Genomic DNA, 25,659 nt, shown 5'->3' with positions numbered 1-25,659 from the left:
TAAAGTGTCCCTCAAAAAACTAAAGCTTATTGGCCAAAACTTTTCATCTTAAAGCACTTAACTCTCTTTATGTGCTGAGATCATATCTAATCTATTATCGGGTCTAACCCAATAGGATTTTTTCTGACACAACCTGTGAAAATCTTCTGTATATATGTACACATGTATGTATATATGTATATATGTATATATATGTATATATCTTTTGGTACAAAAGTTCAAGAGAAACAAGATATGCATATTTGTGTGTTTAGATTGAATTACATTGACAAAGAAATATCAAAATACCCAGAAAAAATCATTTTAAATATAATTTACTAGTCTTCATGTCACACCCCTCTCCAGATTGTTCTCTTAATCGGAGAAGTGATGTGAAGACAGCAATTGTCAACCCTCTTATGACAACTATTACCCAACATACTCCTATAAACCAATTCCCTAAGCACTTGTTAACCTAATATACAGTTTACAACTTATACTCAATATATGAATAACTTCCACATCAACTTTATAAACTCAGGTGCTACCATGCAAAAAAAATTCACATTTATTTACATAATAGACATAACGATATTTACAACCCTTAACTCAAAATTCTACCCTAAACCCCATGACATGTACAGACAAACTCAGGGTGAAATAGACATGGTGAACCACCTAAGCTTCAACTTCCTGAAGAATCCTAAACAGCGACTGAATGGTAGATCTACTTGGCTTCGGAACACTGACTGCTACCTGGAGCAAGTAAACATTTTAAAGCATGAGCTTAAATAGGCTCAGTGAGTAACTATTTTAAATAAAAAAAATGCTTTTATTCATAAATAACATAAACATGCTTTTCATAACAACATTGACGTGATTATGATAAGGGTTCAAAAAATAAAATTGAAAACATGAAATCATATCAAATGGAAACCCTGAAATAAAGCTCATCAATATCATACTGTAAAATACCACTACTCCACTGTCTGAACACGAGGGAGAGCCCTTTTGCTCAATCCCTACTATGATAGCTTGGACAGGAGTGAAAGCCCTTTTGCTCAATCACCTACCAGCCTGAGTTGAGAGAGAGAGCCCTTTTGCTCGATCTCATCAACGTCGATAACATGAACCACACGTACACGCAGAGCTGAACTGAGTCCTGACCACCTTACCATACCTTTGGTGTCAAGGATCCCTAGTATAACTGAAATCTGGGTACCTTACCATTCCTTCGGTACCAACACTAGAGTAGGGCTTGTACAAGGCACAAAAATTTTAAACATCTAAAGAACATAAACAGATTTCATGGTTTCATATTATCGCATAGTGCCTTGTAAAACATGGAGTATACTTATAAAATTTCCTTGATATACCTTCATCATACTATAAAGTGTAGGCATTAACATATTAAAAACGCATGCTAAGTTCATAAATAACTTCATCATTTGAAAACATGGATCATATGATCAACATTCATTTAAAGGCATGCGTTAGATAAATCGTGATATAGAAACTTCATATACATTGCCTATGCATTGAAAATCATTCATGAAACTGTCATTGAAAGCATTTATTAAAACTTGTCACTCACAGTTTTAACCTACTTATCCAAGGGGTCTATAAGTTTCTTCTACTTACGCCTGCCCTGTAAAAAGAAGAGGTCCCTTAGTATCATTAGCTCCCTTTTGAGCTTAACATAACACTTAACTTTTCATTATCGCACACATGAATCTTATCGCATTATGGTTGAGTCATCGTATTCACTTATACTTACCCACTTTACCTTCCTCTTTGCTAAAAACTGGCTACCCTCTCTATTAGGTGCTTAATGGTCATGAAGACACACTAATGTGCCCATGTGTCAATCAACCTCCATGTGTCGTACTTCACGTCTATGCGTGTTATCGCATACCTTGGTAAGCCAGCTGCTTGCTTACTCTTTGTATGCAGCTGCTTGCTTACTCTTTGTATGCAGCTGCCTGCTTATTAATCCATAACATCATTTCAGCTTTCAATCTTTTAAATCTCATAACTCTATTTTCAGCCATCAATTGACTAAATTCCTTTCCATGAATTTGCTCAAAACTTCCTAGTTGTTTACCTTAGAATTTGAGCGTCAAATCCTCTTTGATTCAGCTAGAAGTCCTCAAGTCTCTTCAAGCTTGCTCGACAATCCCTTAGCACCTTCAGAGCTTCATAGGCACTCACACTTTTTCTTAGGTGTAAGCGAAATTTGGCAAAACTGATTTCTTCTTTGCAAGCCATATTTATACTTGAACTTGCATGTGAGCTAATCTCAATTAAACGCCACCTGGCATACTAATCCTTAACATAGCATCTCTAAGTTGAATGCTTAGCTTAATTTTCATCACATAGAGCGTGCGATCATTTAGGCCCTATCACTGGTTATCGCATACTTCTAGTCGTAATCGCATCGCCTCGTCTTAGATGTTCTTAGCGCACCTTACGTAATCAATCTTTACTTCCTTAACACACCTCTTCGTATCAACTGAGTGGCCCATCATCGCATTTGTAAAACGAGTAAAACACATAATTAAGAGGACTTAAGCATAATTAACTAGTAAAACGAGTTTAGGGGTTTACACTTCAAGTGTGTTGTTTACCAATATTTATAGACTATTATTTGTCTACTTGATGTTGGCGATTTTTGTTATGATATGTATTTATTGATATGTATTTATATTGTAATTATAATTATCGTAATTTTATATCTCCTAGATTAGGGTTTCTTAATTGCCTATATATATGTATCTTCAGCCTGATTGAGTGAATAAGATCATTATTCTCTATGAAACTATTGAGTACATGGTATCAGAGCAGTCTAGAGTTTAGAATATTCGTTCAACGGCTACGTTAGGGTTTACGTTTCTCACAAGGTTAGGGTTTGAGTTGAGTCATCAAGTTTGAGTGGTTGTTTGCCTCACCATCCATCCCAAGAGAAGCATCGTCACCGTCCGATCACGTCTGCAGCCCTCCGTCGTCGGAAACAACCATCTTTCTTCGCCACGCGCCGGCGCACGGGAGCGCGTGGAGCTTGCTCTCTGCTTTCTGCTAGTTGAGTTCTTCTAGGCTCGTCGTTCCTGATCATTCTGTGCATTTGGTTTCATCGAAATCTGCTCGGTTGTGAGTTATTTGGATAAAATACCCTTTTTGTGCTTAGGGTTTGTTATTGTTTTGTTCAATTTGGAGCAGTTTTATTCTTTTGGTTTGCCTTTGCTTTCGATTCTGGTTTGTTCTTTCCGCTTGTGAGATGTACAAACTGTTTATTAGATAATAATGGATGAAGTGAAGCATATGGTCATGTCTAATGTAACTCTCTTGGTATCGAAGATAATTGAACACAAATTAAATGGATTGAATTAATATGATTGGCGTCGAACGATTCAATTTTATTTACTTAGTACAGATATGGATGATCATGTGATTGAGGAGCCACCAAAAGATGAAAAGAAAAAGGCTTGGCTTCGTGATGACGCTCGATGTTATCTTCAAATTAAGAATTCTATTGAAAGTGAGGTTGTTAGTTTGGTAAATCATTGTGATTCTGTGAAAGAACTCTTAGAATTCTTAAAATTTTTGTACTCTGGGAAAGAACATGTTCATAGAATGTTTGATGTCTATATGCAATTCTTTCGAGCTGAATAGAACGCTGAATCTGTTACAAGTTATTTTATGAGACTTAAGAAGACACCTGCTGAACTTGCTTTACTATCGCCATTTAGTTTTGATGCCAAAGTTCAACAAGCTCAACGAGAAAAGATGGCTGTTATGATATTTTTTAATGGACTTTCACCTGAGTTTGGAATGACTAAAACACAGATCCTTTCTGATTCTAAAATTCCATCATTAAAAAAAGCTTTCAGTCGTGTTCTTCGTATTGAGAGTTCTCAGTCCAGTTTGCATGGTTCTCAACCGAATAGTGCTCTTATGAGTAAGAATAATAATACCTCTCGTGGTACTTCAGGGACGACTACTGATTTTCAGAAGCCTAGTTATGATAATCGAAGATCAGATTCTTTGGAGATCGTAAGCCAGGTCTATGAAACATGATTGTCGAAAATTGTTATATGAGACTCAACGATCTTAACATGCTTAGATAGCTTCCACCAGTGATATGGCTGAAAATTCTGTTACCATCTTTGCTGACGACTTTGCTAAATTTCAAGTATTCCAGGAATCCTTGCAGACATCTTCTTCATCAAATCCTATTGCCACCATTGCTGAGACAGGTAGTACGAAATATCTTCTTACATCATCTACCAAATGGTTCATAGACTCCGGGGCCACCACTCATATGACAGGTAATTCTAACCTATTTTTTATGCCTCTGTCTCCTGTCTTATCTCCGTCTGTCACTTTGGCGGACGGATCAACCTCTTCTATTCTTGGATCCAGCACCATTTCTCTCACTCCATCACTTTCTTTGTCCTCTATCATACATTTGCCTCAATTCTCTTTTAATTTAATTTCTATTAGTCAGCTTACTCGTGACCTTAATTGTTTTGTCTCGTTCTTTCCTGGTTATTGCTTGTTTCAAGATCGTATGAAGAAGAAGATTATTGGTAGAAGACCTGCCTCGGGGGGTCTTTACATTTTTGACAATCAGATATCGAGAGTTGTGGCTTGTTCTAGAGTTACATCCCCATTTGAAGTTCATTGTTGTTTGGGTCATCCATCATTGTTTGTGTTGAAGAAACTTTATCCAAAATTTCGTTCCTTATCATCTTTAAATTGTGATTTGTGTCAGTTTTCTAAATTTCATCCTCTTAGTTCTAGTCCTAGGATTCATAAACGAGCTAGTGCTTCTTTTGAGTTCTTTCAAATATTTGAGGTCCTTGTCCTATTGTGTCTCAAACAGGTTTTCATTACTTTGTTACTTTTGTTGATGATTATTCTCGTGTAATTTGGTTATACTTAATGAAAAATCGTTATGAGTTATTGTCCCTTTTTTGTACTTTTCATGCCGAGATTCGAAATCAATTTGATGTCTCCATAAAAACCTTGCAAACTGATAATATTGGTGAATCTCTCATGTACTTGGATCTTACCTGTGTGGTCATGACATTATTCATCAATCTTTTTGTGCAGACACTCCATCTCAAAATGGGGTTGCTGAAAGAAAGAATAGACACCTCCTTGAAATAGCCCGTGCCTTATCCTTTCAAATGCATGTTCCAAAGCATTTTTGGGCTGATGTTGTGTCTACTGCTTGCTTCTTGATTAGTAGAATGCTTTCCTCTGTCCTAAATGGAGAGATTCCTTATTGTACTCTTTTTACTATGAAATATTTGTTTCCTCTTGCTTCTAAGATCTTTGGTTGTGTTTGTTTTGTTTGGGATATTTGTCCAAATCGTACGAAATTGGATCCAAAATCTTTGAAATGCGTTTTCTTAGGCTATTCATGTGTTCAAAAAGGTTATCGTTGTTATTCTCCTACTCTGAACAGGTATCTTTTATCTCCTGATGTTACATTCTTCGAAGATATACCACCATTGAGTCTGTGTCCAAGAGAGGATGAAGATCTTTTTATCTATGAGATTACATCTTTTACATCATCCTCTCCTTCATCTTCCTCTATATCTCTTCCTTCTAACCCTCCGATTATTTGAGTCTACTCCAAACGTCCTCCACAGCCACCTTCAGACCCATGTCCTCCACCACTAGCTTCTTCGACATCTGATCTAGGACCGAGTGATGATCTTTCCATTGCCTTTCGAAAAGGTAAACGTACTTGTACTTACCCTATTTCTTCGTTTGTTTCGTATACCAATTGTCTTCTCCCACTTATTCCTTTATTACATCTCTTGATTCCACCTCTATCCCTAACTCTATCAATGAAACTTTATCACATCCTGGGTGGCGTAGTGCAATGAGGAGATGACTGTTTTGGATGATAATGGAACTTCGGATCTTGTTTCACGTCCAGCTGGAAAGAAGGCTATTAGGTGTAAATGGGTGTTTGCTATAAAGGTTAATCTCGATGGGGCAGTGGCTCGATTGAAAGCTCGTCCGGTTGCCAAAGGTTAAGCTCAAATTTATGGGACTGATTATTCTGACACATTTTCTCTTGTTGCTAAACTAACTTCCATTCGAATATTTATCTTGATGGCTACTACTCACAATTGACCTTTGCATCAACTTGACATTAAGAATGTTTTCTTCATGGTGATCTTCAAGAGGAAGCCTATATGGAGCAATCACTTGGGTTTGTTGCTCAGGGGGAGAATGATAAGGTATGTTGCCTTCGAAAATCTTTGTATGGATTGAAACAAAGTCCTCATGCATGATTTGGTAAGTTTAGTCAAGCACTCGAATGTTTTGGTATGAAGAAGAGTATGTCTGATTATTCTGTATTCTATCGACAATCTGACAGTGCTATTACTCTGCTTGTTGTATATGTTGATGATATCGTTAATCACTGGAAATGATGTATCAGGTATATCCTCTCTCAAGACTTTTCTCTAGAGTTAATTTCATACCAAAGATTTGGGGCTATTGAATTATTTCTTGGGTATTGAAGTAATGAGAAGTAAGAAAGATATTTACCTATCCCAACGGAAATACGTACTTGATTTATTGTCTAAGATAGGTAAACTAGGAGTAAAATCATGTAGTACTCTGATGATATCAAATTTTCAACTTACAAAGGAAGGAGAATTGTGTAAAGATCCTGAGAGTTATGGAAGATTAGTTGGGAAGTTAGAATTATTTAACAGTGACACAACCTGACATTGCTTATTCTGTGAGTATTGTGAGCCAGTTTAAGTCTTCCCCGACTATGAATCATTGGACTCCAGTTGAACAAATCTTATGTTATCTAAAAGCTACACCTGGATGTGGGATCTTATATAAAGATCATGGTCATACAAGGGTTGAATGTTTTTCAAATGCTGATTGGGCTGGATTTCGAGAAGATAGGAGATTAACTTTTGGATATTGTGTTTTTGTAGGAGGGGACTTGGTGTCATGGAAAAGTAAGAAACAGAATGTAGTTTCTCGTTCGAGTGCTGAGTCAGAATATAGAGCGAAGGCACAATCTGTGTATGAAATAGTGTGAATACATCAACTTTTGTCTGAAATGGGCTTCAGTGTTACTGTGCCAGCTAAACTATGGTGTGATAATCAAGCTGCTCTCCATATTGCATCCAACCCAGTATTTCATGAATGAACTAAACATATTGAAGTGGACTGTCATTTTATTCGCGAGAAAATACAAGAAGGGTTCATATCTACAAGATATGTGAAGACTGGCGATCAATTGGGAGATATCCTTACTAAAGGAGTAAACGGAGCAAGAATATGTTATCTGTGCAACAAGCTGGGCATGATTGCATATTTGCTCCAGCTTGAGGGAGAGTGTTATGATATGTATTTATTGATATGGCTTTATATTGTAATTATTATTAGTTGTCCTTTATCGTAATTTTATATCTCCTAAGTTTCTTAATTCCCTATATATATGTATCTTCAGCCTGATTAAGTGAATAAGATCATTATTCTCTTTGAAACTATTGAGTACAATTTCAAACTGGAGCATGATCTATATTTTATGTAAGAGAATAACAGCAAAAGAAAAAGTTATATGCAAGAGAATAATACAAGATTTATATGGACTCCTCCAAAATTGGAGTATACTCTATTTTATGTAGACTTCATATATTCTAACTCTATTATGATGAATATTACACAAGTCCTTTGAAACTATTTATCAAATGAAGATCATGCAGAACAATCACGTGAGTATATATCTTCTTGGTGCGCTTTTTTTTTTTCTTTTTTATTAGAAAAAATTCGTTGAATAAATGAAATATCTAAGAGATACAAAAGGAACCTATTTATACAGAGTACAAAACATTTTTGCTCTCTTTCTTTGTATTATGCAGGTTATTCGTTCCAAGTCTTGTGCATGAATTAAAAAATATATTTTTTTTTTCGAAGAAGAAAAAAACACTCGTTAATCCAGTATACATCATTTAGGGAGCCATTTTATCTCTCACTCAAAAAACTGTACATAAAAATGGTACAATCTAATCTACAAGATTGTGGCTAACAAATGTAGCTTCTTTCATAACTAATGCAAATGAGAGATGAGATTCATGAATGTATCATCACTGCAGGGAATGGTGAGACCTCCCATGGGGTGATTGTAACCAAATTCTTCTTCAGCTTGACTGAGCAAATCTTTGAAAAATGGCCGATTCAAGTAAGCAATTGGAATCACAAACCGCTTCCTTTGGCTCTCTCCAACATAAACAGCACAATAACCTTTACGGACAATTGATGATTCTTGGTTTGTTGCTAGAGAAGAAAGTCCTAGATTATGCACAGCATTTACAATTTTTGCGAAACGAAAACCCATGGTTTTGTTATTGAGAACGGGAAGTCGAAGAATTTTGAACAGAAGAAACTTGGGAGTTTGACAGTAGCAATTGAGAAAATGAGAAAGCTTGGTGGGTGGCTGAATGTTTGAGATCTGAGTAGCTTGGGACATGAAGCATGTATATATATAGAAGAAAAAAAGTGAAGTAGGCAATAGTACTCTAAGAAATGGGTGGTGAGAAATCTCTGGATGGGTCCTACTAGAAAGCAGTTTAGTGATGTCTACTGTATCACATGGTCCTGTCTCCCATATAATAATCTTCAGATACTCGGGATATAATATTGAGTAAACAGAGTCACCTAACTCTATGGGAAAATCAGCCAATAGAGGACCCATTTGAGCTGAAAATTGTGGCAAAGTAAAAAGATTTTAATTATCTAAGCACATAACATAAGCAGTAGTCAATCACTTACTTTAGAGACATGCCTGAAACATCTAAACCCTTCCCCTTATTTTTTGTCGTCAACATACAACATGAGCACACCATTTAATGGCATAGATTATTTCTGTCTGAATGTATTGAATATCAATCTAATTTTAAAACCTAAACTATCTAGGTGAAAATAGACAAAACCGATCTTGGCAGCTAAGACTTTGTGATATATACATATCAGTACAGCTATTGGAGTCCCACAAATGATGAACCTGAATGAGACAATAAGGTTAGATCATAGTCAGAAGTAGAGAAAAATCAACTGTTCTTGATCCAGATTGTGAGATCCTACCTCCTTTTTTTCCCCTTCCTTTTTTATTTGTTTATTTTTAGTGTGTTCCAAACAAGCCTATGTGAAACCCACATGAAAGCTGACCTACATTGTTTTCTCAAAATGGGCCTATATTGGCGTATTATACAAGATTCTTTTAGAACCAAATAAGCATCTATGTAGGAATCAAGCATCTTTTCTACAACAATTAACTAAGATACAGACTACTCATTTCCAAGACAAATGCCTTTTGAAAGATTACCATTTACCAGCGCTGGATTAACTTAACAATATAATTACATCAAACATGGTGCAATATCCAAAAACTCTCAAGTTTAGCTCTCGGGATGGTGATAAGAACTGCCAACATTCCTTCTCATAAGAACAGTGGAAAGAGACATGATTTTGAACCCCATTTCCCTTTAAACACGGGAAGGAAATCAAAAGTTGCAAAGCAGAAAATGCAAATTTTCTTTTTAAGTTTTCTGCTGTATTTAGACCTTTGTATAAAAAAATCCAAATGAGCATACTAATCTTCTTAGGACTTTGGATTTTCAAACTTCTGTGAATAATGCTTTCAGCATAGGAAAAAAAATACTAAGCTCCTTGGTCAATCACTTTACAGAAAAGAGAAAACAAACTTGAAGGATCAATCTTCCAAACTCTTTTATCATCTTTTCCTTGAATACTAATATCTTCCAGATTTAATTGTAGACGAGTTAGACTTATAAAAATGACTATACAATCATTTTTTAGTACGATTTAGCACTTCTATGTACTTGATTTTGACAATTAAGCGTCATAAATCCTCAATTGCTCTTATGAGTGATAAAAAAGGATTAATATCAAAAGAAAAGACTATATGGAAAAGATTGGTGAAAGATTTACGTAGGTTCATCCAATCTTGAGCAATGTCTTGTGTCCAATAGGCCATATAGGTGTCACTTGAAAAATAAAAATCATCGATGCCTCTATGTTTCAAATTAACTCCATGAAATATAATGGCTCTAATATGTGTCTACTTTTATGTCAACAGAAAAACATGCAAAAGAAGTAAAACAAGACAAGAACCTGCATGGAATGGATTATCTAGTTCTGCAAACATCAGTTGGAGAGGTATTTTTTTATCACTCCCTCAAAAGAGCGTAAATAAGAGTGGTACTGTCTAATCTACACAGTTTGTATCTAACACATATTGTCTTTCAACACTCGTTCAACTGGGAGATGAGATCAATGAATACAGGTTAAAATACTATTTCGGTCCCTATATTCTGGGTCCATGTACATTTAATAAATCTTAAATTTAGTCCTCCAAAGTTAATTTTTATTGAAATTGATTAAATATTAATAATTTCCATGCAAGAAAAGATGTTCTAAACATACAGTTTATAAAGAAATACTAATATAGATTTAAAAATTTTGAAAAAAAAATCAACAATAAACTAACTGCAAGAACTAATGTCAATATTTATTTAAAGTACGTAGACTAGAATTACGTTTTTCATCCATCTTTGGCTCTGTTCGGTTAAAATCTTCTTTGTGCTTCCTATCCAAGAAATTCGGCAGGTATTCCATTCAGGATATCTTCTGCAATTGGCCGGCGTTTATCAAGCCTCTCTAAGCTTTTTACTTCTGTTACCTTGTTTTTAAGTCTTATGTTTAAGTTCTCATTCTGTTATGCTTTATTTTATTACTTAAGTCTTAGGCTTTTGTTTTTGGTCCCTTGTGGTTAATTGTTTAGACTATGTTTTTGTAGTATCCTTTTGCATCTCAGAGCACTAGTCTCTTTTCATTTCCTTAATGAAAAGTTTCGTATCCTTTTCTTAAAAAAAAACTACAATTGGACAATTAAAAGTACAGGAATAAAAAAACGAAACCAAAAGTACTGGACGTCTGGACTAAAATGGTATTTCGACCATGAATCTATCATCAATGTGGAATGGTGAACGTGAAGCATCCCATAGGGTCACTGTAACCAAATTCTTCTTCTGCTAGACTTAGCAAGTCCCTGAAAAATGGTTGATTTCAGTAAGCTACTGGAATCACAAACTGCTCCCTTTGGCTCTTTTCTACATAAACTGCACAATTATCTTTGCAAACTACTGAAAATCTGTGACTCTGGTTTGTTGTTAGAGAAGAAAGCCTAAGACTTTGCACAGAAATTTGCAATATTCACCAAACAAAAACCTGTAGTTTTGTTCCTTTGTAGTTTTGTTCTTCACAAAAGGAAGTCACAGAGTTTTTAATTGAAGAAACTTGAAGTTGCATAATAGCTTGCTAGAGTGAGAAAGTGTGGTGGGTGGTTGAAAGTTTGAGATCTGAGTTGCTTGGGAATTAAAATCAAGTGTCTATATATGGATGAAAATGGGTGATGTGGGTAATAGCTTGCTGTAAGAAATGAGTGGTAAGATATGCTTGAATGGGGCCAACTAGGAGGCAAGTGATCGTGAAGCCTACTGTATCGTATGATCCTGTCTTCCAGGTAATAATTTTCACCTACTTAGGAAATAATATTGGGAAATCAAATCACCAAACTTTTTGGGAAAACTAGCCCGTAGAGGACCCATTTGCACTGAAAATTGTGGCTCAGTGAAAGTTCGTTTGTCATGTTAATCACATTACATTATCAATGGCCATAACTTTTGTTAGAGACATGCCTGAGACATGTAAACCATTCCCCTCATTTTGTGCTATGCCAACATATAACAGGGAGCACACTCGTTAAATGATATAGATTTTTTCTGTCTAAATGAATTGAAGATTTATCAAATTAAAAAATCTAAACCATCTAGCTGAATACATGAACAAAATCAAACTTGGCAGGTAAGCCTTTGTCACAACATGTTTATACAGCTATTGGAGTCCCACAAAACAATCTGATGAAATCTAAACTACAAAGAGGATTGTAGTCATAAGTGGAGAAAAATTTACATGATGTAGATTGTGGAATTGCGCCTTCTTATTTTACATATATATATATATATATATATATTTGGAACAAGCCTATGTGAAGTTCACTTGAAAGCTGGCCTACAATGTTTCCCTAAAAAGAGTGGACATCTGAACAGCCTATGTGAACATTCTTTTAAGAACAATAAACAACTATGTAGCAATTAAGCACCTCTTCAACAATTACTTAAGATGCAGAATGTCCATTTCCATGACTAATGCTTTTTGAAAAGAAAAATTACCATTCTCAACTTCTGGATTAATTTAAATGAATAATGTGACAACATCAAAAAGGCGCAAGCTTGCTTCAATAAACTCTTGAGATTGAATACAGTGTTTGTACGGCAGATACAATTGTTGTTTATGGTAAACAGTTCATTTAGAATGCAAAAATTCTTGTTTGATGGTGAATTAAGGAATACAAACCAGTAAAGTTGCGTAATGATATTGCTAATGGAAGAGTCAATTAGGAAGGATTTGAAGTGCCTACATGAAAGCCAAGAAAATTGATGACACATAGTCCAGTATCTTATGTTATGTGAATACCAAAATGTACTTTGGTGGACTAATTTCTTAGTGATAGCATTGAGCCCGTGATGCACAACAAGTGGTCAAAAGTTTCTCTCAAGTGGTTTTCATTTTTGGTCTATCTATTTACTGGTTCACAACATTTAGGCCCCGTTTGGTAACCATTTTGTTTTTTATTTTTGTTTTTTAAAATTAAGCTTTATGGATACTACTTCCACCTTCAAATTTCTTCCTTTGTTATCTATTTTTCACCAATGGTTTAAAAAACCAAGCCAAATTTTGAGAACTAAAAAAAGTAACTTTCAAAAAGTTGTTTTTATTTTAAGAATTTGGCTGAGCATTCAACCATTGTACTTAAAAAAGATGCAAATCATGATAAGAAATGTGAATGATATAGGCTTAATTTTCAAAAATAAAATAGTTACCAAACGGGGCCTTAGTTTTCCATTTTCCTTCACCACTTGTTTTCTACTCTATTATCTTCCATTCAAACAAGCGGGTCTTTGCTACAGAAGTCAAGCCAAATGAGAAAAGGAGTATGTTCCAACGAATTTGGGAAGCACATGAAATCATAGGATAAAGTAGGTCTACTAGACTCCTATTTTGATATTCTTTCATTTTCACCTTGTCTTTCTCACTCTATATATAATTCAAAACAAATTATTAAATTAACAACCACTCTTCCTACTCAAATCACAGAGAAATTTTCATCCAAGTATCAAAGTTTTCTGCTTCAAATCAAAATCAAGCGTGCCATCACCTAGATTTGCTCATTCTGCTTTCAATTCAAGCAAGTTTGAAGATGGAGTATGTTTGCATTCAATTCTTCTAAAACCAAATAATTCTCAGCCTGCAGGATGCTTCTACCCAGAACAAGGCTAATATCCCCAAAGGTCATATTGCATTTGGGGAAATTCATATACAGATTTGCAGTTCCATTACTTGCTTTAACGACAACAACAAGGCCCCCCCCCCCCCAAAAAAAAAACCAATTATTAACTTGCTAGAAAAGGCTGAGGAAGATTTTTGGTTAAACCATCCAATTTGTGGTCTGACAGCATTGATCTTACTTCTATGTTGCATACATCAAGTAAGAAAAGCATTGATCTTACTTCTATATTCCAACTTTAATTTTTCGTTCCTAGTTTCTAAAAATCAGAGTAGAATTTCATTCTACAGGAAATGAAGTAAATTTAAATGACTTTAGAAAGAGCGGAAAACTGTTGTCCCCACATGAAATGCCAACAACACATTCAAGTTGCAGTTAGAGAGTAACAATGTGACATTTTTCCTAGAGAAAACTTTGCCCCTTCCTACTCATGAATTTCAATGTATATTTCCATATTTCCCTCTCAGGATTTTATCGAAGTCCTAGTTGTCGATATTATTTCCTCTATGGTGCAATATTGACACAGACAAACCCTGAGTAGGAAATTTAAATGATTTAAGCAAGAGATTATCAAAGCAAATGTGGTTTTCGTCCTCTGATGTTCAAGAGGGAGAGAGAGACAAGAAGAATTGTATTAGCTAAGTTAGAGATAGAGAACCATAACGAACCACATCAGAAACCATGGTTTATCAACTTAACTTGTCAACTTCAAACAATTAACTCTCTGTGTGCCTACATGCTATCTAATCTAACATAACCAAACAAGTTTTCTTTCTTTTTTACGCTATAAATCTGCAAGTCCCGCACACAATTTGTGTGGGGAAAATCAAATCAATCTGATCATAATGGAGTTTGTCACTGTTGTGACAGACACAATTCTCTTCTCCTACAAGTGTACAAAGGAAATGGATTCCATCACTATCACAGTTTCTATCCTATCCAACACATTTCCCTAAAAAAAGAAAACACTCCAGACTCCAGCCACACCATCTGGTATGGCAGATGCCCAAACTAGATTCAACCACATCCAATCAAGAAGTCTAAACTTAAATCTTTTCACCAACAAATATAAAATAAAATAATCATACGCAATCATTTCACAATACAAATTAGCTATCAACTACATCCAATCAAGAAATCTAAACTTCAATCATTTTACAATACAAATTAGCAATACTTACTCAATGTAGTTCACCGGAGTAACGTATTCTTCCCCTCTCTTGCTTGAAGCCAATATAGATCCCCCAATGTATCGGTACAGAAACCTGAGATGTAAATTCAAATACAATATATCGTTTGTATATTAGGTATCTATCAAGTATTGAACCTTAACACATGGGAAAGTATGAACCGATTTTGGATTGTTCATTAGTTACAATCGTTGTATGAACTTTTTCGTACCTTTACTTCAAAGAGATCAGTACAAGTCTACGAAATGACGCAGGAAGTTATGGTAGATTAATGTCATGTCGCATCTGGAAGACAATGGCGTCGTGGCAAACACCAACGTACAAATTGATGATAAATTCGAACTGTGTAGAACAGATTCTAGCATGTGAGTTTGTTGCGAGTATTGAATTGAATTGAATTGATTCGAATCGAATTGAATTTGAAAAGATATGGAGTATGATTTGGCCATCTGATGTACGTCGAGTTCTAGCTGTTTGATTTGGATTATACGATAATTTGCATAATCTAATGGATATTAAAGGATTAAAATATAAGTTTATACAATCCCTTAAATTGGAGGGACGTTGATATCAAAGTTTAATAATGGATATCTCATATCAATACTCATAAAATACATATATGTATGTAAATAATTTTTTTTTTTTTTTTTTTACATTCTTTTTTACAAACCTTTAATGTCAAAATTGATAATACAAGTTTTATAGCCAACTAAATTATATTCATTTTACTTCAATAATGACATTAAGTTTAGTTGAAATACCATTTTCTTTTGACGAATTCTGTTTAGGAGGGTATTGCTTTGTATGAAGGTTTTTCGAAGCTCTTCAAGTTGATTTATCCCCTTTCCGGCCCAAAATTGATTTCCATACCATAATCTCTCGAGGAAAATTCAATATGTGAATGAGGTTTATGCCTTTTGTTGATTCTATTTATGATCTCTATCTCTCTGAGAGGTTTCATTTTAGTCTATTGCAAAAGTAACTTTGTCGCTCCTGACTTAGCATACCATGCTCGAAAGAATTTGGTTTAGCTCAAAAATCACCCTTTATAGGTGAATTCTATTATGTTTATTGATTTGTTCGTTTCTTAAATTCTTTTCTTGTTTATTTCTATTGTTATACTTCAAAAAAATTATTATGAGAATATCTATCAATAAATTTATTTAAAGAGTAAAAATAATTGCTCAAGGAAAAGTGAAAATAACGTCAATCTTTGTAAATTATTTGATTTATATGATCACATAATTAAATTAACCATTGTGAAGCATAATTCTTTTTCTTTCCATTTTTGGGATGATAATATTTTCATTGAACTTGGAGGTGAGGGAGGGGTTAAGCCCAAGAATAATATATTTTTTGTAAGTAATGACAAAAATAGAATACATGGAAGGAACTTACAAAATAAGGTAGAAGATAAAAGTCACAAAAATAGGGTAGTAAAATCGTGTACTATACACGATTACTATTAAACCAAGTCATCACCCTCGTGCCTCCATGTTAGCATATGACTTGGTCCATGAAGACCAAGATTTCCATATTTTTATCTTTTTTTTTTATTGGTTTTCGATTTAAATATATATATATATATATTTTAGTTTTTAGTTAACAATTTTCTTCGTTACTTGTTTTGTTCTTCTTCTTTTATATCATACGCATTTAATAGATTTAGTGTCTCAAGATAAAATGTTATTTTATTAGTTTTGTTATTTGAAGATAAACAAAATAAAACTTCAAATTTCAATAACAAAGTCCAATAACAAAAAAATAAATTTTCAAATTAAAATAATAAAGTCCAATAATATAAATAAAAACCAATTACAATAACAAAGTCAATTTCAAACTATAGCTCAATTCAACATAAAAAAACAAGATCAGTCCAAATTACAATAATAAACTCAAAAAAACAATCCAAATTTTCAAGTAAAAACTCAAACAAATCAAAAATAAATTTTCAAATTGAGATAAAAAAAAAAATACTAAATCTTAGACACAAACTTCACACACCAGATCTTCCAAATTTTCAACAAATCTAATTCAAAACTCTAGATTTTCATCCATACATTTAAACAAACTACTAGATCTATGTTGTAAATTTCTATGGATAATTGAATGAAAAAATAGGTTAAATTATAAAAAAAAAAAAAAAAATACCCTTGAACTTCGATCACATGTTTCAAAAATATCCTTATTCTTTCAAAAATTGCAATATTACTTTTGAACTTTCATAAACATTTTAAAAATACTTTTGGAGTGGAAATTTGTTAGAATTTGGATAGAATTTGAGATGTGAAATGGTTTAGTAAGTGACATAAAATGAAAATTTGAATCAACTCATCGTTTTAGGTCATCTTCACACAGTTCTAAGTTCTGATTTCTATTTGAAATTCTAAAGAATTTATACTGCAAAAGTAGTTTTGAAATATTTATGAAAGTTGAGGAGTAATATTGTAACTTTTGAAAATATAAAGATATTTTTTTAAAAAAGAATTAAGATATTTGTTATAATTTAGCCAAAAGAATATGGATAGTGTATATTATGTTTTCAAATTGTTTTAATCAAAGTTTAATGTCATTGATAAAAAAAACTAGAAGGTAAAGATAGAAAAGAAGACAAAGTAGGTAAAATTTTGCAGTTGAAACTCTTTCTAAACAAATATATTTGAATCGTAATTTATTATTATTTTTTTGACAGAATTGAATTTGAATACGTTTATTTGTATATAATGCATATAATAATGGTATAAATTTGATTTTATTTGGTTATAATAATAAGAAATCCATTCAAATAAGATTTGACGAATTTTCTAGCCATTTTAAAATTTGGGTTAGTTCTTATATTATTTAAAATCCCAACAGTATCCGCAAACAAACACAAATATTTTCAAATATTAATTATCACACATATCCAAATAAAATATTTAATAGACATTTAATATCAATATTCATAAACATTAGTTGTAATCTAAATATATCCTTTTAACTTTTAAAAAATGTTTAATATATTCTTAAATTTTTAATTTTGTGTCAAATCGTTTTCTGAATTTTTTATTTTGGGTCCAATGTTAAGTCCCTAAACCCTAAAGCTAGGCATGGATCTATTAGGTAGAAAATTTAGATTCTATTTGATAATCATTTCATTTTTTGGATTTTTGAAAATTAAGCCTACTTCCCCTTATTTCTTACGATGATTTACAATTATTAGTTCAATTTCAAAAACAAAAACAAGTTTTTAAAATCTACTTATTTCAGTTTTCAAATTTTGGCTTGATTTTATGAACAATTGGTAAAAAAAAAATAGAAAACAAAGGAATAAATTTTGGGGTGGAAGTAGTGGTAATAAGTTTAATTTTCAAAAAATAGAAAATAAAAAATTAAGATCCTATTTGGTAACCATTTCGTTTTTTTATTTTTGATTTTGAGAGATAAATCTATTTCCTTCCAACATCTTACAACTCTAATTATAATGGTTGAATTCTTAGCTAAATTCAAAAAATAAAAACAATTAAAGCTATTTTTATTTCAAAATTTGGGTCTTTTAAACCATTAGTAAAAAATAGATAACATAGAAAGAATTTGGAAGTGAAAGGAGTGTCTATAAAATTAATTTTCAAAAATAAAAAACTAAATTAAACGAAACGATTACCAACCAAAGATTTAGAGTTTTATTAGATATAAAATTTTAACTATTAAATAAATTTAATTTCTAAGGCCTCATTTGACTATTTGATTTTTAGAAATTGTGCTTGTTTTCTCTTAATTTCGTATAATAGTTTCATCTTTTTTAAGTAAAAAAAAAAAAAATTGAATTCTTAACTAAATTCAAAAATACTAATACAGGTTTTTAAAAACTATTCTTCCAAAACACAATATGAGAACTTTTTTATTGAGTACCATATGCAAAGGTGAAATTTAAACACATAATCTTTAAGTTTTTCTTTTTCTTTTTTTTTTCGCATCTCAAGTGAGCGAATTTGAAATGACTTTTCAAATACTTAAAAAAATAAATTCTTTTTTAACACTTAAAATCTTTTTCAAAGCTTTAAAATTAAACTTTATTTAAAAAAAATATGTATCCTTAGATTTTGAATCTAGTTTTCATTTAATACGTAAGTTTCAAAATATTATACTTTTATCCCTAAATTTTGAGATTGATTTTTATTTGGTCCCTAAGTTTTAATATGTTATATTTTTTACTCAAGGGACCAAAGTAAAAACGTCGACAAAACCTATCTTGACGGTAAATCAATCGTCGGCAGAATTGTCGGGAAAGCATCATCGGAAAAAATTTTCCCGGCCTAAAAAAACCCTTGTCATAGGAAAAAAAAAGATATTTTGATGGATCAAGGATGGGGGCTTTTTGCCGACCCTAAATGAAACCATCGAGATAAGTTATTTCTCTTGACGATAAGAATAAATTACGATCGTTAGGAGAAGTCAGGTTATGCCGACAGTTCGTTTTGGACGTCGGGATACTGTTACTTATCCCGACGCTTGCTCTATAATGCTACCATCGGCAAAAGTTCTTGTGAAACTATTTTAGCGTGAAATTACACTTTTCCCGACCCCTATACCGTCAGGAAATGGTTACTTATGCCGACAATAATCTGGTTTAGTGTCGAGAAAAGGTAAAAAAAAAAGCATGAAATTACACTTTTTCCTGGCCCCATGTACCGTTGGATTATATATTTAAACATTGGAAATAACTTTTTTCTTTATTTACTATATTTTAAATCCTTTTTTTTTTTTTTTTTACAAATGTCATACATGTTTGAATCTTACAAATATCAAATAAACTAAAATAAAAATTGCGAAAATTAATTAGATGTCTACAGTAGTAAATAATATCTAGAAAACATGTTTGAATCTTAAGAATTTGTCAAATAAACAACTACTAATTCTATTCGTCTTAGATATAACATAACATCCACAAATTCTTAATTCCAAAATAACATTACACAATAACAAACTACCTATAAAACACAATTCTACAACCTAACTAAACTTGTCGGGAGATGCATCTTCAACATAAATCTCAAGATACCTACAAAAGACAAATTTAAATAAGTTTAATACTCAATATACCATATACCAATCTCAAAATGAATATAAAACTAAAACTCAACTAAGAACATTAATAAATTGAAACAAACTAACTCAGATTTACATATTTCAATCTCAAACTCAATATAGAACTTAAAACTCAACTTAACTTACTCATAATTATACATTTACCCCTCCAACTTTAAACCCAATATAAGAACATTAACAAATAAAACTCACTTTAGCTTCAAACCAACCCGTATTTACACATTTTAAACTCAAACTCACTATACAAATAACAATCAAACTCAACTTAAGCATAAACATTATTTCGTATCGTTCAACTCCATCTATTGGCTCCCACATTGCATTCATACATTTTCTGCATGGACATCTAGTTTTTCTCGAGTTATTAACATGAAGTTTTGTAACTTCAAGGAATCGGTATACTCCTTCTGCATACTCAATAACTTGTTCCTAATCTTAATCCATTCTTATCCATTCTTAATAAATATGTGATAAGTTGAACCTGTGTGATTTAGACAATTAGTTATATTAGAACACATAGTTTCAATTTCTAAGTATTAATTTTTTGTTAGAAGAGTTGTTTTCTTTATGAACAATATTCGACCAAAAATAATAAACCCAAGTTAAAATATATATTAGGACTTTTAATTTCAATTTCATTTTTTTTTTGTTTGTGTTTCTTTTTTGGGTAAATTTCTCCAACCATCCTTCAAAATAAAGTTTTCCTTTAAGGGTTTCTTTCTTTTATTACAACGGATTAACAATCCCTTGTAATCCAATTAAACAAAGAAAGGTCATGAAATAGAAAATCATGATACAAGAAGAAGTAGCTGAAGGTAACTTCCAAGTGTTTGTGCAATAAACAAGTTCACAACTATCAATGAATTCAGACACAAAGATAACATAAGACACTCTATCGAAAGACACTATCTCCCGACGCCTTAATTTTAGATTATCAAATCAACAATAGTAATAACATCAAATAAACAAAACTTGAAAACAGAGAAAAATGTGATGACTAGTAGTCAAAGCATGCTTCAAAAGCATGGACCTAAATATGGTTATGTTATTTGCACAAGTTGCTAAAGTAGGCTACAATAATTGTCCAAATAGAATACAATGACCGATTCAAGTAGAACAACATCAAACTAAATATAAAAATAATTCATTTAAAAAGTGAAAAATTTCATGTATTTTTTTTTACTAAAAATTACAAGTGGAAAATTTCATGGGTTTATGGGTTAGAATTAGAAATATTCATAAAGAGAATACTACTACTTCTCAAATATACATGTATTTTTATTTGCATGGAAATTTTCATGTATTTATTAATTAGGAAAACTCATAAATAGAACACTACTACTAATTCTCAAATTTAAATCCTCTTATATTTTATGGAAAAACATGAAATCAATTTTACTTGAGCATCTCATGTATATGGAGTTTAGCAAAAAAATCATAAAGAGAAACTACTACAACTTGAAGAGCAATGAGCCAATCATCTTTAGAATATTAAAAATGAAACTTCAAAGTCATAAAATTTATTTACTTATATAGTACATAATAAAAATAATTAGTTCATTTAACTAGTACAATTCTAGTACAAATTTATTTAATTAATACAAATCTAGTTCAACAAAATATCCATCACATCAAAGTAATCTACTATAAACATGAAATTCATTTCCAACATTTAAAAAAAAAATATATATATATATATATATATATATATAATATGCAAATATTATATGATTCAAGAAAAGAAATCCAATTCAACAAATTTAAATTGCAATAAAAAAATCCATAAAAAACATGCAATTCATCACAAAAGGTTGACAACAAATTTTTTTTTATATGTTGACTGTATCGTAACATACATATCAAACAAATATAAAATATTTAACAACAGAAAAATTAGAAAAAAAATTCTCTCACAATACCAAAGAAAAATATCAAGAGTCATAAATTAAGAAATCATATTTCTTAAATCTATTCCCTGAACCTTATTTCTCCACTACTAACACAATCTTATTCTTCTTCTTTCAGTTATTACATATCATGTTAAATCATGCACCACTAAAATTTTTAAGTTCATAACTTATGCAGATACAATCGGAAAACAGAAAAACTGAAAAATGAAAAAAGAAAAAAAAAATAATGTGGTTCATACTTGGTTGCGAATGAAGATGGACGGTGAGAACAAGACGACGAGAATTGGGCACACCGGACGACAACGAAGGGCACACCGAAAGAAGAAATCGAGCCGACTAGAAGAAGAAAGAACGAAGGAGAAGAAAGACTGGAAGAAAGAAGAAGGAAACTATGGGCGGAGGCTGCTTTAGGATTTTAATTGACCCTCTCCCGACGCTCTAAAAATTGTTGGGAGAAGTAGCTTCTCCTGACGGTCATTTAGACAACCGTCGAGGTAAGTGCCTTCTCCCGACAGTCGTTTGGGCAACCATTGAAATAACTCTAATGAAAATTTTCAAACTTTTTTTTTAAAAAATTAATCCTCTCCTGATGATCGTATAACCGTCGACATAAATAGACTCTCCCGATAGTCGTTACGAATACTGTTGGGATAACTCTACTAAAAATTCCACAAGTTTTTTAAATTGACCCTCTCCCAACGCACTGTTGGATAAAGTACATTATCCAGACGGTTGTTTTACATACCATCAAGATAAGTTTAATAAATTTTTATAACTTTTTTATTTAAATTCACCAACTCCCGACACTTCTATAATCGTCGGGCTAAATATCTTTTTCTGACAGTTTTTCACCCACTGTCGGGTTAACACTACTAAAATTTTCTCAAAACTTTTTTAAATTTAACCCTCTCCCGACGCTCGTAAAACCGTCGAGATACGTCCATTCTCCTGACGGTCGATTTAAATACCGTTGGGATAACTCTAATTACAAATTTTCAACCTTTATTTAAAAATCGACGCCTCGTCTATACCGTCAGGATAGGCACTAGGCATCGGGAGAGACCAATCTTTTCCCTCACACAGATTATGACGATGGTCAAAGAAAAAGGCATCGGGATGGCCGATTTATCCCAATACTAGTCAACTTTTCATTGGGATTTATTTTTCTCCCGACGCCACGAAATAATGTTAGGAAAAATGAGCTCTCTCCCGACGCTTGTTTCTGCATCAGGAAAAGTTTTGTCAGGAAAAACCAAAATTCTTATAGTGAATCTAGGGACCAAATAAAAATCAAATTTGAAACCCATGGATAAAACTAGTAACATCAGTATTTTTCTCGAATTATCTTTAAAAAGAAAATAAAATTAGGCCCAAAGATATTTTTCTTGAATTATTTTTAAGTATTTGAAAAGTCAATATTGAAATTCAAATATCTTAGAACAAAATTATAAAACCTAGATGAGCAAAATTTTGAAAAATTTTAATATTATTTGATGATCGCTAGAAAAAAGAATATCTTTAAATGTTACATCACCATTACATTATTCAATTCCAATATTATAGATTAAATAAAAGAATTATAAGGGTTCAAAATAAAAAATAAATAAATAAATAAAAGATTTATAAACTTCAGAAATCAAATTAAATATTTGTTTAATCTTTCATCTCCAAATTGAGGCAGTTGAAGCCATGTGATTCGTTCACATTCAACGTATATGCTTAAACATTACTTTAAAATAACATTGGCAATAATATTTATGGCAGTCTTAAACTTAAAATATTCCCATAAACTAATCATTATTAGTACTAAAAAACTAATAATTATTAACTCTTAGCATGTTCTAATATATATATCATAACTATTTATTATTCAAAGTCTTTTTTTAAAAAATAATAATAAAAAAGTTTATAAGCATACCATGTGCAATAATCTACACTTGCCAATTTTCAGAAGATATTGGTCAAGTATTAACTATAAAATAGTACACAATAACAATAATTCCTAATTAATTTTATTTTAATATTTAAAGTTCATTGTACTTCAATACAAAACACAACTAAGTCTAAAATATAATCATACTTCTCAACCTAACTTAATCTTTAAAACTAACTCGAGTGATCATAAATAATATATTTATTTTGAAAATTTATTTAATTATGAAATTGACAGATTATTCTAATACAGGGTGTGTCATATCAAAATGCAATTATACTTATCAACTGAACTTGATTCTGATACTAACTCGAGTTCATAAACGATATATTTGATTTGGAAAATTATTCGATGGAGTTGACAGCTAATCCTAATGCGATATGTGTCATACCAAAACGTAATCATACTTCTCAACCTAACTTGATTTCTGAAACTAACTCGAGTTCATAAGTCGATGCATTTGATTTGAAAATTGATTCGTTGTAGTTAGACAACTCATCCTAACAGATATGCCTCATATCAAAATATAATTATATACTTCTCAACCCAACAAATTCATCAACAATGTATTTTATTTAAAAAAAATTTATTGACTTGACAATCTATCCTAACACCGCGTATATTGCACTAAAATGTAATTATACTACTTTCCAATCTAACCCGACTTTTGTATCTAACTCAAGTTCACTTACAATGTGTTTCATTTGAAAAATTATTCAATTGAGTCGACGATATATCCTAACAAGGTGTGTATCATACCATAATGTAATTTACTATTTCTCAACCTTATCCGTTTTTTTGTATTTAATACAAGTTCATACACAATGTGTTTAACTCAAAATGATTATTTAATGGAGTTGACAACATATCCTAATAAAGTGTGTGACGTGGGTCATAGAAAGTGTAATTGTATTTTTCAACCTCCTACCTCGATATTTGGATCTAACTTGAGTTCATCAATAATATACTTGATTTGAAAAATTATTTTAATAGAGTTGCCAGTCTATCCTAACGCGGTGTGTCGTATCAAACTTTAAAATAACTTTAATAATGAAATAATGAAGTGGATATAGTACACCATCAATTAATAATATATTAAATTAATTTCTTGGAGGGGGCCCTCCAATGGCCAACTACCATTCTCCAAACCTATCCCTCCCTATAAATTCGAAACCCTAATTCCCTCAAATTCCCAAATCAAAATTTCTTCCACATTCAGCCATTTCTCTGTTTTTTTTTTTCTGCTCAAGCAGTTCATCAGCAATGGGGTTTCGTCTTCCGTCGTCATTGATTCCTCAGGCAAAGCAATTGCTAAGGAGGAGTTCGGGAAATCCATCGGCGGTCCCGAAAGGTCATGTGGCGGTGTACGTCGGAGAGTTACAGAGGAAGCGATTTGTGATTCCGATATCGTATTTGAATCATCTTTCGTTTCAACAGTTGTTGAATCGAGCAGAGGAAGAGTTTGGATTTGATCATCCAGAAGGAGGTTTGACGATTCCTTGTGGAGAAGATGCGTTCATCGATCTCACTTCTAGATTGCAAGCTTGTTAAATCCATGAAGAAGAAGAATTAGGATGATTCTCGATTTTTGCCTTTGGCCTCTTCTTCTTCTTCTTTTTTTTTTTTTGTTTTTGAATGGAGATCCTTCATTGTTGTTGATGATGATTTTTGCATTCTGACTGATGTTAGAATGTTGATGGAACCCAATTACATTGCCTTTGGGTGTTGTAATGAGCGGTGTTGGAATGGTGAATTTTTTTCACCAGAAATTGTAATGCAAATACAACTTTTCTGTATCATTGGATCTTGTTTATGTTCTTCTCTCATGAATTAGAATTATACTTCAAAAATTTACTGTTGGATCCAAAATCAGTATTGAGTTTGAAAATCTTTGGCCTAGTTGGCAATTCCAGTTTTGTTTTCCGGTCGTATGAACCAAAATTTAAAATATAGATGTCGGAAATATCCCTAAAATATGGAGGTGAATCTATATTTCTAGAAAAATTATAGAAAAACAAAAAATAAATTTAAATTCATAAATAAACAATCGGTAAATTTGGATAGAAAAATACATTTGATAGACTT

General features: G+C 32.1%; 2 protein-coding genes across 4 annotated transcripts; one reads left to right on the top strand and one right to left on the bottom strand.

The window, feature by feature from the left end:
* Positions 1 to 217: 217 nt before the first annotated feature.
* On the bottom strand, positions 218 to 15,162 carry LOC150033433 (uncharacterized). 3 transcript variants are annotated; one of them, XR_016523895.1, is made up of 3 exons: positions 14,855 to 15,142; positions 14,635 to 14,718; positions 218 to 735 (listed from the first exon to the last, which is right to left on the bottom strand). XR_016523895.1 is itself a non-coding variant. In XM_090305917.1 (3 exons), exon 3 carries the CDS (start codon positions 8,717 to 8,719, stop codon positions 8,075 to 8,077), a length of 645 nt encoding a protein of 214 aa, XP_090162043.1. In that variant the 5' UTR covers positions 8,720 to 8,724; positions 14,635 to 14,718; positions 14,855 to 15,159; the 3' UTR covers positions 7,913 to 8,074. The 3 variants fall into 3 exon arrangements, 1 of the variants encoding a protein (XP_090162043.1); XM_090305917.1 differs by lacking the exon at positions 218 to 735 and adding an exon at positions 7,913 to 8,724 and having other exon boundaries at positions 14,855 to 15,159; XR_016523896.1 differs by lacking the exon at positions 218 to 735 and adding an exon at positions 8,731 to 9,028 and having other exon boundaries at positions 14,855 to 15,162.
* A 9,608-nt stretch (positions 15,163 to 24,770) lies between these two features.
* On the top strand, positions 24,771 to 25,373 carry LOC120088632 (auxin-responsive protein SAUR24-like). Its single transcript, XM_039046050.2, has one exon. The coding sequence runs from the start codon at positions 24,838 to 24,840 to the stop codon at positions 25,123 to 25,125; it is 288 nt and encodes a 95-aa protein (XP_038901978.1). The 5' UTR covers positions 24,771 to 24,837; the 3' UTR covers positions 25,126 to 25,373.
* The last annotated feature ends 286 nt before the right edge of the window (positions 25,374 to 25,659 follow it).

The sequence above is a fragment of the Benincasa hispida genome, chromosome 10 (genome assembly GCF_027475165.1).
Source record: "Benincasa hispida cultivar pf3 chromosome 10, pf3_genome.v1.1, whole genome shotgun sequence".
Classification (NCBI taxonomy): domain Eukaryota; kingdom Viridiplantae; phylum Streptophyta; class Magnoliopsida; order Cucurbitales; family Cucurbitaceae; genus Benincasa; species Benincasa hispida.
The sequence above is the reverse complement of the archived record's forward strand: the minus strand, read 5'-3'. Positions and strand labels throughout refer to the sequence as shown.